At 42.1% G+C, this 17190-nt stretch overlaps 2 protein-coding genes across 2 annotated transcripts in view; both read left to right on the top strand.

Moving 5' to 3' along the window:
- The window catches only part of LOC126557078 (proline-, glutamic acid- and leucine-rich protein 1-like), a 265735-nt gene that overhangs the window by 173144 nt on the left and 75401 nt on the right, over nt 1-17190 (top strand). The window lies entirely within an intron of this gene.
- Nucleotides 6323-17190, top strand: part of LOC126556840 (semaphorin-5A) — a 102226-nt gene continuing 91358 nt past the window's right edge. The window contains 1 exon segment of the mRNA XM_050212364.1: nt 6323-6416. Within this exon segment, the coding sequence (XP_050068321.1) occupies nt 6323-6416 (94 nt within the window).

The following is a 17190-nucleotide window of genomic DNA, read 5'->3' as shown; positions in this document are numbered from 1 at the left end:
TCCACCCGCATTCACCCGGCTGGCGGTGTGAGCGTTGAGGCGCAAATGGTTCGATGCACTCGTCCGCGGGCACTCTGACAGTGCCGGGCGTGTTGAGCTTCCGTGCGCAGAATCATGACACTGTTTCAGCACTTTATGTACCGTTGTTGTGTGTTTTCGGCCGGTGGAATGGGGGTGTACGGACGGCCAACTGTGTTTGTACGATGGCCAAGAAAGGTGGCGTCTTGGTGGAAGTGTATATAATACAGGGTGTTTGAAATGCGCTTACCACCCTATCAACGGCCCCGTTTTTCTTGTTTTCGTTGTTGCATTGCACAAATTTCCCGTGGGATGATTGGATGGTGTGATCGTATATTCTCTCGCACGTTGAATGCAGAATTGTTGTAAGTTTCTGCACTATCGTTCGCGTGGCAATGGTCGATGTGCTTGTATTCCGTGTTTCCTCATCGTTCGATGCTAATTCGAAACAAATGTGGATTCTTGTGTGAGAACTTTGTGGTACAAACATGCGCTTTACACTGATTACGCATTCATAAAAGACGCGACTGAGTTCATATCAGAGTTGACTTTGTTATTGCGTAAATTTATGGCTCTTGTTAAGACAAACTCTTTTAAGTCATAAACTTAAAAGGATATGATAAAGGATATGAAATATATCATAATTTTGAATTAAGAAGTTGAGGATGAGTACTATGAGTTCTATTCTATAGTAAAGAAGTTCAGAATTGCTAAGAACATTCTAATGGCTGTGTGTCACTGCATCTAGTTTTAACAATACTTACTCACTTCTCCAGAAGGATGCCATTTTTCAATTGTTGGCAGATTCCAGCCAATAGACTTTTAAGACATTAGATATTTAACCATATGACAATACGGCGCAATCCATCATAAATAAAATAAATAAAATATTTAACCAAACCCGACAGAACCCCGTGAAGAACTTTTCAGGCTTTACTACCTGAATGGTTTAATAAAATATACCAGGCCTTCTTCTTCTTGGCTTTTTTCTAGGACGACCTTCTACGTCACGCCAACCGTCTACTTTCTAGACTTGCTGATTCTGCCACTAGAAAGCCACTGACTTTCTAGTGACTTTCTAGACTTGCTGATACCAAGTAGTTTGATAGTCAGTCCTCACTTAGGGTTACGGGAGGTACGGTTACGGTTACGGGTTCGAATGGAATTTGTAGAATTTGAATGGAGTCGAGGGTACGGTTCGAATGGAATTTGAACAGTAATGTCATCTTGAAGAACGTTGCCGTTGTATACAAAATTCGCCTTCCATTCTGATATAGCAAGCGGTAGAATTCGAGGTATCATTAAATCTCCTTCATCATCAAACTGCATTGTTTGGGAAACCCTTTATCTTAGCCCCTTATTCAATCAATAGAGTATATGTTGAACGTAACATTCGGTCAAAATTAAATCCATTGAGTTATTTAGAGCAGTTATATTTTTATCCGGAATTGGTCTATTTTTAATGCATCCTCAATACCTTATTCATAGTGTAATTATTATGCTTAATTTTATCAATGTTTCCAGATTAATATGAAGCATACTTAGTGTATAAACCCAATCTTAGTGATAAGAATGTTGAACTGAAAGAAAAATCGAAAAACAGTAAAAAAATCCAAAATTTTCCACGAACTATTTCCCTTTTTCCAGTTTGTAATCCATAAATGGTCCAATTTGTTAATTTATTTTGGAAACCCTGTAATCATTCTCAAGCGTATTAATTTGGAATTAAATTAAGAAATTCCTTGGACGATTGGTTGGTGTTCTTTTACGTGGCAGAGCGTACAGATATGTGCGTTTCACACACTACAAGTTAAACACAATCGTCCACATTAGCTTAAACACACTGCTTTTGATTTGCAGAGCTATAATCGTTAGGTTTCTATGACGTCTTTAGCGCCAAAACCGGCGCTCACATGTGATGCAAAATTTGAAACAAAAAAAAAAAAAGGAAAACAAATAAAGGACACCAATCAAACATGCAAAACACATATACAAAAACAAAACGCGAAACAAAACAACAAAAACACACAAAACCAAGTCCACGTTAGCAGAGTTAAGTAATGTGTCATATTTGTCCGGCATGTTTTTTGTTGGGGATGTTTGTGGTGTTGTGTACACCTCCGCAACACGTTTTGCACCAGACAGCATTTTTTTGTGTATGTAAGTTCTCCATGAGCTCCAAAAATTTGCATAAACGCTTACAGTGCGGTGTAGCGTGATTGCGTAAGTCGCGACGAGGTTTGGCATGACCCACTGCTCTACACACTCTCAAATGCATTCTCTTCCCCGTGTTCCGGGGCACAAGGCACAGGCGTGCTGGAGTTGCCAATTTTCGGTGATTCGCTGTCATCGCCAACATTCGCGATCGGTGTTAGCATATTCGTTTTCGTTTTCGTTAGCATCAATATCTCGTCCCGGCGATCTCCTGTTCCATATATAAGCGTTGGCACAGCACGCGCACAGCACATAATTCCGATGGGCTAGGATCGGAAAGAGGCGTGCAAGAAAGTGAAGTCGAACGAACCAAGTTCGAACCCTGGAGCCTGATCGAGGACATGTCGCCGGCAACGGTTGTCGTTAGCGCTGCTGGCGTCTGTTGGACGAAAAAGAGTAAGCTGATCGGAGCTCTGAAGGATCGTATCGGATCGGACGGCCGATGGAGCGCAGGATTACACAGTCGTTTTAATATTGCGACAGTGTGTTTAATGTTTTGATGTTGCTGAGCGAGTGAGCTTGGGAAGTTCATTTAGATTTACAAGTTAGCTTTGTGATTTTGTGGAGGTTGTTTGTACTTGGAGTACGGATGAGCGCCATTTTCATATGTGTGCAGGTCGTTGCTTTAGGCCTGACCTGTAGAGCTTTTTTTTTCGGGTAGAGGTTTTGGTACTCCAAAAACCCAACGAATGTTACTTCGTTGTTGCTGTTATTTCGAATTTTTCCCCCCTCCTTATGTTACGTTAGTTACGGCTTGCCCTCGGATTTACTATATTTGGTGACACTTGTCAACAGACGCCTTGGTTGCTAGCTTTGTTTTTTCGGCTGTCACCGTCACGTTGGAATTTATTTGCCTGCCTTACGGGCTTACCGGCTTCGTATGCATCCTGTTTCGAACATTGCTCCATCGAAGTGTTGGCACCTGGCTGGAGTAAGCGATTGGGGAAAGGTGTTGTAGAGCACCTCGAATCGTTTGCGCGATTTGTACGGTTTCTTGTGACAAGCTTACATGTATGACTGGTCATTGTTACTTAAGAAGGTTTTGCGTCGCAAACGAACATGGCGGGTTGCCGATTTCTTAACCTCGTCCGAACGAATCGTGTTGTTTCTTCTGTTTCTTCATGGCGGTTGGGTGTTTTCTTCGCTCGCCCTTACGGTCGTGTGTAATTAACGGCATTGATTTGTGACCGTGACGCTAAAAAAGCAAGTGGAGTGTTACCGTGAAGTTCCCGGTCAGCATTGAGCGGAAAGAACGGAGTCTTGGCTTCCGTTCTTAATTTGTGTCCAAGAGAGGAATGAAGTTACAGTCTTGTTTGGGTTGCTCTTACACCCCGCGCCATAAATTACTTCGGTGGAGGTATCAATTTTCTTTAGCTAGCAGCGAATGCGAAATGTTTGGCACCAATAGCTGAGCTCACCGAACCGAAAAATTCTTGCGAATCAAAACCGATAAATCAACCCAAGGAACCAACGTGCATTGGCGAAGGATAATGCGAAGTTAGTGGCCCGTTGGCCGTCCCTAATTCTTCGATAAATCCAATTTAGGGGTTCTTTTGTTTTAACGTTTGGATTGTTCTGGGTTTTGGTGTTTTTTTTTCTTTCACTGAGGAACAACCCAATTTCGCAGTATAAGGTCGGACTTGTGGTATCGGATATAGATTTGTTAAATTTTTCTCTAAAGCCTTAAATGGTTCAATCGAATGGTTACGATGAAGCAGTTGGAAGTTATGTAGGAACGGTTGTTTGATTCTAACGAATGCTTAAATGGATTTTGAAAATCCTCTTTTTCTTTTCTAAACTATCTTGCGTTTTACCATTTTTGCTTTACCATCTGCCAAACCCAAAAATTAAGATGTTTTTTGAATTTATGAGATGCAAAAGCTGTCTTATTGATTGATTTATGTAGAATTAATCTTTCATTAAACTCACACGCAACGTACGGCATTTTCAAACCGACAGGCATTATTCTGCTTTAAAAAAAACGGTGTGCCATTCTTCGTCTCAGAGAAGTATAAGAGATTTTTGACATCTTCTTTTCAGACCAATTCATGCTAGGTTGCTTATGGTCGTTTTGAAAGACGTTTGAAATGTAATAAATCGTAAATCATTAGTCAATTTAAGAATCAATAATTTGGGAAGCTTATGACTGGCAGTTCTCGTGTATAATGAGAACAGTAAGGATTGGAAATCGTTCACAGCAGGTATATAGCACATCGTCAGATGAATTGGCGTTGGTAGGTTGTCTCACCATGTGGTAAAATGCACAACATTAAAGGTATAATTATCATTTGCATATTAAATTGTAACAGTGACTGGGTGATATTTGTTCTAAGCGGGAGATACTGGAAGATAGACAGCGTATTGGATTTAGAAAGTATATTTCTTCTTTTTTTTTCGCTTAAGGATTCATCGTCCATGTCGGCCATCTTATCGCTTGCTAAACTTGCTAATGCCACGTAGTTGGTTAATCATTCATCCCGAAGGGAGCCTGTCGTTTCACCGGATGGTCCCTGCTTAGATAGACGAAAAGTTTCATCCATGAAGTGATTTGGACAATATCTTTTCGATTATCATATGATTTATTTTTCGAAATTCCATGTCCAAACTGTGGGTCTCAGATAACTAACCTAATTATAGATATTGTTGCATTATGAGGACTTTTCGACGAGGACACAGGGTAGACGAAAAAACCCTCTCCTTTTTAATTCTTGCTTCCTAATGTTCATTTTTGGTTATGAAAAATTGTAATTTGTCAATGTGTCACTTAATGATGACCTGAAATAATACTGAAACAGCTACACCTCAACCATTAGCCGGTCAGAAACCGTCAGCTGGTGAGTGATAACCATACTGCTGCTACTCATAAACAATCGCATTTTCACTTGTCGTTTCCTATCTTTTCAACCGCCACGATTGAGATCTCCTCGTCTAGTGAGTACGAGCAACGTCTGAGGCTTTTTAGTTCATAGAATAAAAACTTTTATAACACCCATCAGATTGCAGAGACGTTTCAAGAGGTGTTTCTATTAGACTAACCACGTGTTTGTAATCACAATATCAACCACTACCACCAAAGCACATTGAGGAAGAGTAGGTGATTGCTGAGGACGTTGTGCTTTAGATCTAGCACTAAATTTACCAACATTAGTTGCCCTAGCGCTTACCCGTGACCGGTGCGATAGATTAGGCTGTTACCTTATTTATTGCACACACTTACGAAGACTTGGACGCGCAGATATGAGATGTGGTAAACTACTTACGCCGCAGTGCCGATAAGAAACTAAAACCATCGTTGGACTTGTTGCGTCGTCTAAGTGGAGATAGGGAAGCATTTGCGAGACTTGAAAAAAAAGAGAAGCGATAGCTACAATGACAAAGAAAGATAAGACCGGTATAGCGGTTAAACTGCGGAGATCGTTATTATCTCGGTAAGCGGGTTTGACAAAATTTTTCGGAAGAAAACTAACGCAAACAGACCGTTTATTTAACAACCGCTTGATTTGAAACGCGTTAACATTTTTAATGCTCATGGCGAGAATAAGTTCTCAGCCACCTTTCTCCGAATGCTAGGCAAGCATTCTGGTTATTAGCTATGTTGAGGTGTACAAATATTGACCGTATTTGATCGCCCAGTGTCGCGTACCGTGCGGCAAGAAGTTTCTGGGAATGTTTCAGAAGATACACACGAATGCACAACGAATGTCCAGATCGAACCTGGTGTGCTGAGTGGTTTTGCTAGAGTGAAGATCAAGTTTATTGAACCCATCTCGATGTCTATTTGATTTACACCAACCCGTTTGCATGCAGCATGATCTGTCCACTCTACGATGCTTGCCTTCGATCAATCATCTTTTAGCGTGCTTGTATGTTTGGTTAGGTTCGGTGGAGCTTGGTAAGGCAAACATCGTCCCATTTGGCTTGAGAACTGATACTGATCGATCTCATGGTCAGGTTGCATAAGGATAGCGATGACGTTGTTTCCGTGTTGCATTGAGATGCGTTCAGATCTAGCCCAAGAAATTCGTTACCATGTCCTTAGCAAGTGAGTAATAAATTATTAATCGTTATTTTATTTCTTTCCAATTTCAGGATGGCGACGGTGTGGTTGTTGGTGTTTCTGGTATCACTTGTCTCAGCTACGATAGAGGATATACAAGATGATCGTAGATTCATTTCACACAACGGTAAGCAGAGCGGAGTATTTATATTTTTGTCACAAGGCTTTCTTTCAGATTTCATGTGTCCTACTTCGCTCCATCATAGCATCCTTCATCCATTTCTTTTACACTTTTAAATCTCGTTTTCCTTTCTTTGTTCTAATGTACATTGCTGCTGCCTTTCATACGAGAAAATGTTCTAATTTAGATTGTGCAAGCTAATGTAAAGTGAAAGGCACGTGTTCAGTATTTGTGTAGCGTCTCATACATTTCACATATGGTGCCGCGGCTGGTAGTAAAAATTCTATAGACAGTTCAGTTTCTATGAGCGCCATTCACGAAAAGTGAGAGCACATGTTTACGAATATAGAACGATATAAAGAGTGTTTTATTCTCGCTGCACTTGCATATCCATGTACTTTCGCTAGATGAAAGCTATTCAAAAGCATGTGTTTGTTTGTTGCTGTTGCACATATGGTGTTGTACGATGAATAGCGTTGCAGTGCAGAATGTAAAAGTTGTTTTTAAATAGCCGCGAGCTGGCGCTGAAGACAGAAGATTATCTGCATGAAGCGAAAAGTTGGTACTATTTTTTCTAAATTTACAAATCTTTCTTGCTGTACGTTGAATATTTTTAAATTGGTTCGTTTTACACGAACTAACTATTGTCTGCACCATTGTCAGAGAACCCTCTTTTCGCCATGATACAAGTTATTAGACCTTTTCCATATCAGTTGCGAAATTGTTTGCACACTTGCCCAGAAGTATGTTTGCATTGCACGTGGTGTGCGACGTGCACTGAGTGAGAGGAATGAGGTGAATGTGGCATGCCCTGCAGTATGGCTTCAATGGAAGCTAGTAGGAAGTGCGATAACGCTTGGCAGGTGATAAGATTTTCTGCAATCATCTGCACCTAAGCACCCTATCACAACCGCTGCCCGGTGGCTTCCATCCCACTACTGGCCAACACATCGAAAGTTCTCATGCAAAATGTCACGTACACCGTGTATGGGGTGTTTTATTTATTTTGAATGACATTAACATGGGCGAAGCAGCTATCAGGAAAAAATATGCTTGACTATTGAACAAGCTAGGCATTATTTGTAGAACGTTAAACTAATATTGACTTATGGGTGGGATACAAGGAGATATAAACGATCTTTAAGATAATGTAGAGGACATCCCGTAGGTTTTAGACAGTTTTGCGTCAGATAGTCTTAGATTCGTCAGATATTTTTAGGATTAAGTTAAGTCCAGTAAGCAATTACATAGCAGACACAACCTAGTAGGTCGTTTAGTCCCGAAGAAGAAATAGAAGAAGAATATTAATGGTTTTCCAAATATTTTCCAAATAGTTTTGCAAAATATGATCTTCACCATGTGGAAAATCATGGAGAAGATGGCTGAGCAGCCGTGGAACACATACTATTTCTTCATAGATTTCAAGGCCGCATATGATAGCATAGCCAGGATAAAACTCTACGAGGCCATGAGCTCTTTTGGAATCCCGGCCAAATTGATCAGGCTTGTTAGAATGACCATGACCAACGTCATATGCCATGTGAAGAAGCATGGAAAACTCTCAGGGTCCTTTGCTACCACCAAAGGCCTGCGTCAGGGAGATAGGCTCGCCTGTCTCCTATTCAACTTGGCGCTAGAGACGGCCATCCGTGACTGTAGCTAGGACTGTACCCTATCTTTATAGTCCTAGTACTCACATACGCCTCTGAGGCATGGACCCTGTCCAAAACAGACGAAGCCCTCTAAGCCGCGTTCGAGAGGAAGATGCTCAGAAGCATCGTTGGCCCCGTATGTGTAGAAGGACAATGGAGGAGCCGCTACAACGACGAGCTGTACGAGCTGTATGACGACCTCACCGTCGTGCAGTGAATTAGGCTCGCCAGGCTCCGATGGCCTGGCCATGTTATACTCATGGCACCGGTCGACCCAGCTCAGAAAGTCATTTTAGGCCGTCCACACGGACAGCGGAGGCATGGTAGGTCCAGATTGAGGTGGGAGAATGGCGTGGAATCAACCGCCATCAAGGCCGGGATAACGGATTGGTGGACAATGGTGCGGGACCGTGAGCTTTACCGGTCTCTGCTAAGGCAGGCCGAGACCGTAAATATTTTGGATTGTGTCAGAATAACAATTTATTCAAATATTTCGAATCTATCCCACCGTTTTGGTTTGCGTATTGACAGCATCCATTCCTAATTCGCCCTCTTTTGTTCCTGGTTATTTTTGCAATTGTCAAAATCATCAAATCAACAAAAAAAATGTATAGTTTACAATAAGATATTCTGTTATATGAAGAATTCATCCAATCTTTAGTTAACATCAACATATTTTTGGATTCTTTTCTTGGCCTGCATGTCGAGAGGACTTGGCCTGGTCGCTAATCCGTTTCCAGGAAACTCGGTTACGTCAGGTTCGACACCACGTGAACCAGCCAACAAGCTAGCTATGCCCCTCTGTGCCTCGCCCAAAACGTGACGCTGACGAGCACATTCAACGATAGTCTCGATAGTCCTTAACACTTGACGTAAGATAATGGCGAGTACATTGGCATCCTACGTATTTTAGTTCAGGACCAAGGATCCATAGAGGACTAGCAAAGGTATGAGTGTGCGATACATTGTGCATTTCATATGTTGTTGGAATCTTCTAGGAGGAGTTTGTGAAGTTCGTAGTGTGCACAGTTTTCCACAAAAAATCACTTTCGGAATTCACTGCTTACGTTGTTCGAAGCTGTGATCGTCATCTCGAGATCATCCCTCTGCTTCCGAGTTGGTCTCTATCACGATTAGAGCCTCCAGTGAGCAGATATTTTGCCTCCGTCTAATTGATCGATCTCAATTCAATCCTATCAGAAGTCGAAGATGTCAATGTCATCTGCGAATCCTAGAAATTAGGAGATCAGTTGTAAATAGTGCCCTGGATATCGAAGACGTCCGACTCGTTATCTCAGATCCCGGAGAGATTCCAACGATTTCGACAGCATATTCGATTCTACCCATCCATAGTGGTTCTCATCTGTCTCCCAGGGAACTGCTGTGACAAATGCCTTTCTCAAAAGTAATTGCCAATGAACCAAGTGATAAACAGGCTTTAAAATTCTCTGTATGTTGGTGAAAGTGTTGCAGATTTTTTTTTCGTAAAATGTTGGCAAATAAATGCAAAAAGATCAATCAAACCGCCAATAAAGGTATCCTTCCTTCCCCGAGCATAAGATCATAAAATTATGAAGTAAGAATCCATTGACCAGCGCCAGTTCATTTAAGGCCTCGTTTTTTGGCAATCATTTCTACATGTCTTACTTTCACATCTCATTTTACCAGTGACATCTTTATTTTGATATTTTAGTGCTGTTTTTCTTTCAAGGATGCTTCTTTCGATTACGTGAAACACAACTCTTTCACATTCTTCCCTTTTGTTGCCCGTGATCATCGTCCCGAAATAAGCGTGTCAGCAATATGCAGTTTTTAATATCCACGAATCAATTAATGCACACAACACCGTTCGGGCTGCACGGCGCTTTGGGTGCTAATAAAGTGAGGGGGTAAAAAATCGTCAACCGCTGGTCAACCATAAAATTTAAAATGGATCGTAAAACCGTAAAGCGTCATAACCGTTTACACTACCCGCTAACCGAAGGCCAATTAGGGCCATTTTGAGCTAAATGCGTTGTATAATATTTCCATAACCATCTTCTCGTCCTGATCCACACGCGAGTTTCTTCACGGCTGTGGTCGCGTGGAACGAGAAAAAAAAGTTTAAATTTCGTTACAATTTAAATCGGCACACAGTGCGTTGGGTTTGAGACACTTCCATTTCATTAGCCCGTTGAAAATTGGCAAGTTTGGCCGGAATTTTTAGAGGTATTTTTCTGTGACCCCAGTTGATGGTGCTCATGGTATTGGTGGTGATTGGTCTTGAAAATGGTGCACCGGACTGTATGACTTCAATCATGACGCGGCTTGATCGATTATGGGAAACGACGCATCGTTGCGGGTGAAAAGTGGGCCTTTGGCGGTAAGAAGCGGATGGAAGAACGGAAACCTGCAACAACCGTTTTGTGCCAACGGAAAAGTCAATGCTACGTGTAACGATGCACTGGTTGCGGTGTGGATCATTCCGGCAGCCTCGTATCGTCTCGGTTCGATCGTCACTTGTCGATCGTCGTATTGGTTGTCGGACGACCCAAACTGATTGAAATGGTCAGACACGGTATCTTGAAACCGTACCAGTTTGAGCTACACTTGATGCGTGTCTTCGAAGTGGGAAGATTGCAGAAGAAATTCAACTCCAAATACAACTGAAGCCGCCGCGTATCCTTCTTCTGTGATTGATCGAGCATTTCGGGGCAAAGTGAGAGCGACTGGTAGTTTAGCCAGTGGGAATGTCTTTGCATACCATTCAAGGTAAAGTGTGCAGTTTGTCGTCATTGGGTTTTTTTCCTGTTTTGAAATCTTCGCTTGAACCGGTTCAACATGGCATGGATCGAATTGTAGTTGGTATGGCGATCTCTTTTTTGCCATTTTGGATCTTCGATACGGCGCACAGGGGTAGGAAATGTCGTTGACGTAAACGGTATTGACTTGACTGACCGGTGTCAAGTTTTCGGAGCGTTCCCGAAATTCCGTGCTACGCCACAGTGGTAAATCTGATGATGAGGACCAACAGAGAGATGCTGCAAAATTATGAGTTTCTTTATTGGTTGTTTGTTGATATAAGGTATGATAAAGTTTTCGCTAGGATCAGCCTTTTATCACTGTGATTAACGTTCCGAGCTTTCACACGTTAGGAACTGGTATCGAAATTTATGGAGCGAGTATCTTTGTGAAGTTAGCATTCGCAGTCTTTACTATGTAAATAGATCTCTTCAAAGATCTCTCAAACAGAGTATTCTTGAAATTGCAGGTGACAAAAAAAAACTTCTGTCTCTCAATATGTTTTATTGGTCCAGAATCCAGAATGCCTTCAATGTACGGAGCTCTACAGAGCGACTCAATTAAGTGAACTAACTCATCGTAAAGAATCAAACTTTACTTTCCTTTTGCTTAACTTTCCTAAAAAAGATCTTCGGTAAAGATGGCAATCTTGCCCTGGAGCAGAATTTTTCGTACCGTACCACGTACCAAGGCACGGTCCAGTGCCTTCGTGAGTTAATCCTGCATCTCGATTTTTCTTGAGAACAAATCACTGGCTTCGTTTTATTTCAATTTGCTCAAATTTCTTATGACTCCCTTGTACATAAGGACGGATTAAAAAGACAAAACAAACTAGGTTCTTCGATATTATTCTTGTAATCAATTTTATTACATCTCAGGGGGTTCAACATTTAATCGTCCTGGCCGATTTACTGAGACATAATTTTTCCTGAGTATATTCTAAGCATCCGAGAAATTAAATAGTCTGGGAAAGAATTAAAACCTTAAGGGATTAATTGAGCAATTCTTCTTGGCTTAACCACCTATTAGGGCACGCCGACCATCGAATGGTTTACTGGACTTACTTGATACCACGTAGTTGGATGGGATTTGAACTTCGGTCTTGCGGTATGAAGGTCGACACCGTTGTCACCTTACCACTTTTTAATCATGTACAAAGTCTCTGTTTCTTCCGTCGCGAAAGGTATTCTAGAGCGGAGCAGTGCTTAGGTTCCATTTAATTTGAAATCTATCTCTTCGAATAATAATCCAACGAATAACATCATTTACATCATCCAACATTGGGAAGTCCTAACCGTTCGAATTTGAAATTTTCGGTGCAATGCTTTTTGCGTCCATTTTGTGTCAGCGATTTAGTTTGATTGTTCCTCTGGCGATTTTTCCACTTAAAAGCCAATGTTGAAGAAGCGTGTGAGATTGTTTCCATTACAGTGATCCTTATCTGGGTGCATTTTTTCCGGTTTCGTGAGCCGCTCGCTGCTATCCGTCAATGTCATCTCTTTGCAGAGTGCACTTAGGGAATCTTGTGTCGCGTGTAAATTACGCCTAAAGAGATACGGTTTCTCATCCAACATGTTTGGTACCATCACTGCGAGCTGAGGATCCACATAATGTTTGACTGGGGCGACAACGAACAGCGATCGCGAAAGGGAGAGCAGCGTGTAAGAAAATAAAAACGACCCCAAACCTGACCCTACACACACCCCGGATCAGATCGTTACGATTATGATAACGATAATAGGGCAGTTGAATGGTTTGTGCTGGTTGCACTTTTAAAGCAAGACGGAAAAGACAAAGAGGAAAAAAAGTATCATGTACCACAGACTCACTTCCGGCTCACTGCACAGAGTTTCCCGCGCATTATTTCTGCCGCGGGTGTTCGTCGTTCGTCACACGGTGCAGTCTTTTGATTAATGACGCTTTGAATTACGATAAATTTTCATTGCAAATTTGACAGAATGCAACAGTTGGGCTACAGTTGGTGCACGGTCATTGAAGTTCATATGTGCATGTGAGTGTGTATGTACGCATACATGCCTGACGGTACACATACAAAGCGTATGGAGCCCGTGTAGCTGCCGTTTTGATTTATGGTGAAAGATTACGGTTTTCTTGGCGACTCGACTCTCCAACGTACGCGTGCTAGTCGGGGCTGCGATGGCCCGGCTTTCTTCCGTCAGTACGCCCATCAGCATTTTTCTACGCTCCTTGGAGAAGGGTTGATCTATCGTGCGATTGCTGGGTTCGAAATAGCGGGTTGTATCAGTGAACAAATCGATGTCTCGAACTGGCCACAACCGATACAACATACTTGCACATGCACACATCATGCTTCGCGTCTCGCCACCTTGCGTTTGGTGGTCGATTTCCACCGCGCAGAACTGTAAGGGGCCTAACTGTGCATACCTGTGCAGCTTCCTTTCTGGGCAGTCCAGTACCGGTCAATTGGCATGGAAGCCATGTACGGTAGGCTACAGGTAGCTGGTTGGACTGGTGAGAAGAAACCGAGCAGAAGGAAAAGCATCATGCACACACAGACTTCGATCTCGATCTTGATTCTCCCGTCATCGTCATGTTGCGCTTGTGGTCTTTTCTTTTCCTCTAGCATTACCCCCGCGTAGCTGTATAACTGTCAATTTGTACGTCCGTCATGTGCTGGAAGGCGATAACACCCAACAACAGTGGAATCAAGGATCAACAAACAGAAGCGTTCCCTGAATGGTGTGATTTTGAGCAGAATCTCGGAATCTCAATCAATCCATTGAGAGATGCGTTGGCAATGGAATTGAGTGGAGAAGAAGCCTTATGTCAATAAGCGTAGAGTAAGGCGCACTTGAAAGGTACAATTTTTTGCGCATTTGCGTACAACAACATGCCCACAACAAGACTTTCATTAGCAGGATGGAAGAAAACAGTGGGAGACGGATGAGGCAGATAACACTCGATGAAGAAGTGGACTGCCTCTTCTGCTTCATCACCCTGCTCTTCCTTTTCCACTGATGGAATTTTTAAATCAAACAAATGATTTAAACCATACACCGACCACCAGTTCGCCCTCAAGGGTTGTTGGCCCGGTGTAAATGGTGGGAAATAATGCAGAAATATAATTTAAAGTCCCATCCCCATTTCCATTGTGCATGTGTTTTGTAATGTAACGGGATTGAGGTTGGGATACAGGGCCATAATTTAAGCTTGCAACCGTACCGGAGGACATCATCAATGATGAGGGAACAAAAGTAAGAGAGTCAGGCGACGAACCCTAGTGGTCGTGAAATTAAAATCACAAAAAAAATACAAGAAGGAATATTGCTACCGGGGAAGTAAAAATTAAATTATCAAAATTAAGGTCATAAATGTGTAATCAATTATTAAGGCGATGAAACTGCATGAAGCCATCCCCCAATTCATCCACGTTTTTCTTTTTCGTTTTGCGAAAGGGGCAGGGTGTGGTTTTCTTTTTGTTGTAAAGATACTGTTTTATGGTTAGTCGAATGACCCATTTTCTTATGCATCTTCTCAACCCTGCATCTTGTAGCATTATTGACAGGAGGCTCAAATTTTCCCGAGTACTTTCGCATTCTTACTAGCCTGCGGTCAACCAAGCACAAAACAGGTTGTGAAAGAATGGTTCACAGCCAAGACATTCGCTGTTTGGTTCTCCTTCCGAACTTTCCCCCGTATGCCTTCTTTCTTGAAGTGACGAATTACACAAATAACACATTCTTTCACCTTCACCTTGCTCGCGTGAGAAAGGACGCGTCCGCGCAAACCTTGACGAGCCTGACGAGTTCCGAGTGTGGTTTTGGCAGGCGTAAAAGACCTTCTTATTTGAACTGACCCGGGTGAATGGGAGATGGTCCAGTTGTAATAACTGTGATGTTTTCATGATAATTGAACACGATTTAATTACAGTCCATTCGAATCAATCTTATTTAAGTTCGGTAATGCTGTATGTGATTGAAGGTAAAACAAGAAAGATTGCTTTCACACAAACCAATAACGTTTTCAGATGATTTTCGTTTGCACAGTGTTTTTTACTTTATTTCCAGTTTGTAGATTAAAGAAATGCAGGGTTTGTGAGATGAACTAGCAATCTATGAGTCTTTTCTGGATGCTGTAGTTATTGTGAACGTGGCCTAGTTCTTAAGATAATTAACACAAAACTGTGTTAAAACAATTAGTTTAGCTTGATAGAAATTGGCCTACATCGTGGGTTCGGTGCGGTAGCCATTTTCACACTAGTGCCATGGAAAAAATCTAAAATAGTTGAAAATTATACTTCACCTGACAACGTCCTCAACCTTTCCTTGAGAAATAAACGAATGATAGCTTTTCGGCAACGAATAGAAACATAATCTAATACTTAAAGCAATGTCCTTTTATTTCCTTTGGACGCTCTGTACTCAATTCACATTTCAGTGTTACTGTGTTCTGTGATAGCCTTTTTTGGTTTGGTTTCCCGTAATATTTACGGTTTTATTTGCAAGATTCTTGATAAAACGTAACAGGATGGGAGAAATATTCAGATGTAAAAGTTTCGTCATGTTCTGTCTTCCATTAGTCCTTGGACTTTCTGACTTTTAATGCTGAGGACGTTAGTGTAGGATTTTTTAATGCGTTAAACGATGAAATGATGAAATAGCTTAGCTTAGTTTAGTTTTAAGCTTACATTTACCGTCTCTTCTGCAGTAGCAGTTTAAAGTTAAAAGAAACAAGCTATATTGAAACCGAATGAAGAAATTATTGATTCTGTTGTAGTTAATGTGTAAAATGGTATAAAATTAAGAGTTATTCTACTAAAACAAAACATCCAGAAAGCGCGACAGATTCCAATTCTACCTGTTTATTTACTGTCTTTCGTTCAGAAACCCTAAATTCCTCGATCGTGGCTAGTTAATCTCGAAAGCCCTGTATGCACAGTAAGATGCTGCAAAATCTTCTGCAGACTTCTTCTGACAGCATAAATTATTATGTCAGTGGGCTCTATTGTTTTGTGCTGATTGGTTCATCAGTGACTTCGATTGCTATTTAATGCTCGGGAAGAAATAATCTCCTCCACAGCTTTGTACGGTTACCTCTCTTACGGTTTGATGCTTTTGTGGTTGAGTTTTGCAAGCGAAGCGTCTGGCGAAGGTAAGGTAAACCACTGGTCGCCCTCCGGGCGTATAATGTAAACCGCACGATGGCTTTATTAAATCTCAAGCTTAAGCGGTGTGTCTCCGTGGCTCCGTTCACTTTTCGTTTTAATCTTACTCTACGGCAGCAGGATATTTCGGTTTTACTTTCGTGCAAAAGGACTTATGGTAGGGTGGGGACGTGCCCATAAAGGAAGATTCAATCCTCCTCGGTATGAGACATACTGGATGATGTTGGGGACGGATTTCGATGGGTTCAATGTATGTTTACTGGTTCGTTGGTCGGTTGGTAGCGGCGTTGGTTTTGTTTTTGTTGGCCACACTTTAAAGCCAACACTTTAATTAACTTATTTCATTTTCCACGTCTCTCCCATTTTGTGGTCACAGGATGACGTTAACTTTTCTGTACCGGCGTAGATCGTCGTCGATCGAACGACTTTTCGCTTTTCTTATGCTTCGACAGTTTTCGTGGGTAGATGCGTGAAGGAGATGGAAGGTACTAGGTTAGGGTGTTTTTTTAGCCGCTTCGATGCAGTTTATGTTTCTTCTTGATCCCGTTGTTGGTTCGGGTTTTTGCTGCTTGTTATTGTTGGATTCGAGATGCGTTGCGCGACAGGCTCCGCAGGCAGTGCAACGAAGCGTTCCTTTTACGGTCATCTTGGTCACGGACGGTGACAACCACTGCGTCTGGCTGTCTGTCTGGGTTTTGCAGGTTGGCGCGGTTGCTCTTTCGCAGAAACGAAGACCAGGGCTAGAGCAACGTGCGCGAAAGTCGTGTCTTACCTAAGGGAGAGGAGAGGGACCTAGAAGTTGGAGATGTCGGCGGCGAGATGCTGGCGTACTTCTAAGTTTCAACTTACAGGGTCGAAGGAACACCCGGTTCTCCTGACTGAGACACTCGATCGGGAGAACCTGTCCCGGTTTTCCTTTCCCAGCGAAGATGCTTATTTACGGCCCAAGGCTGAAGCGAGCTGCCACTTCATCCTGTTGGCAAACCTCGGGGAAATAGACGCTTCTTTCAAGAGGTTGTCTTCTGAAGCTCAGAAGACAACCTCAATAATCTTTTCCTGTTTAGGGGTAGGAACTCAGTGAAAATTGATCCCACTTTCTGCTAGGAGAAAGAAGAATCCTACCGCCTGGAAACGCATACCTTGTAAGGTCAACAACGGAGCTTGCACACTTGTCATCAGCTCTTCTGTACGAGGAGGTTCG

This window comes from Anopheles maculipalpis, chromosome 2RL (assembly GCF_943734695.1).
Source record: "Anopheles maculipalpis chromosome 2RL, idAnoMacuDA_375_x, whole genome shotgun sequence".
NCBI lineage: Eukaryota > Metazoa > Arthropoda > Insecta > Diptera > Culicidae > Anopheles > Anopheles maculipalpis.
The sequence above is the reverse complement of the archived record's forward strand: the minus strand, read 5'-3'. Positions and strand labels throughout refer to the sequence as shown.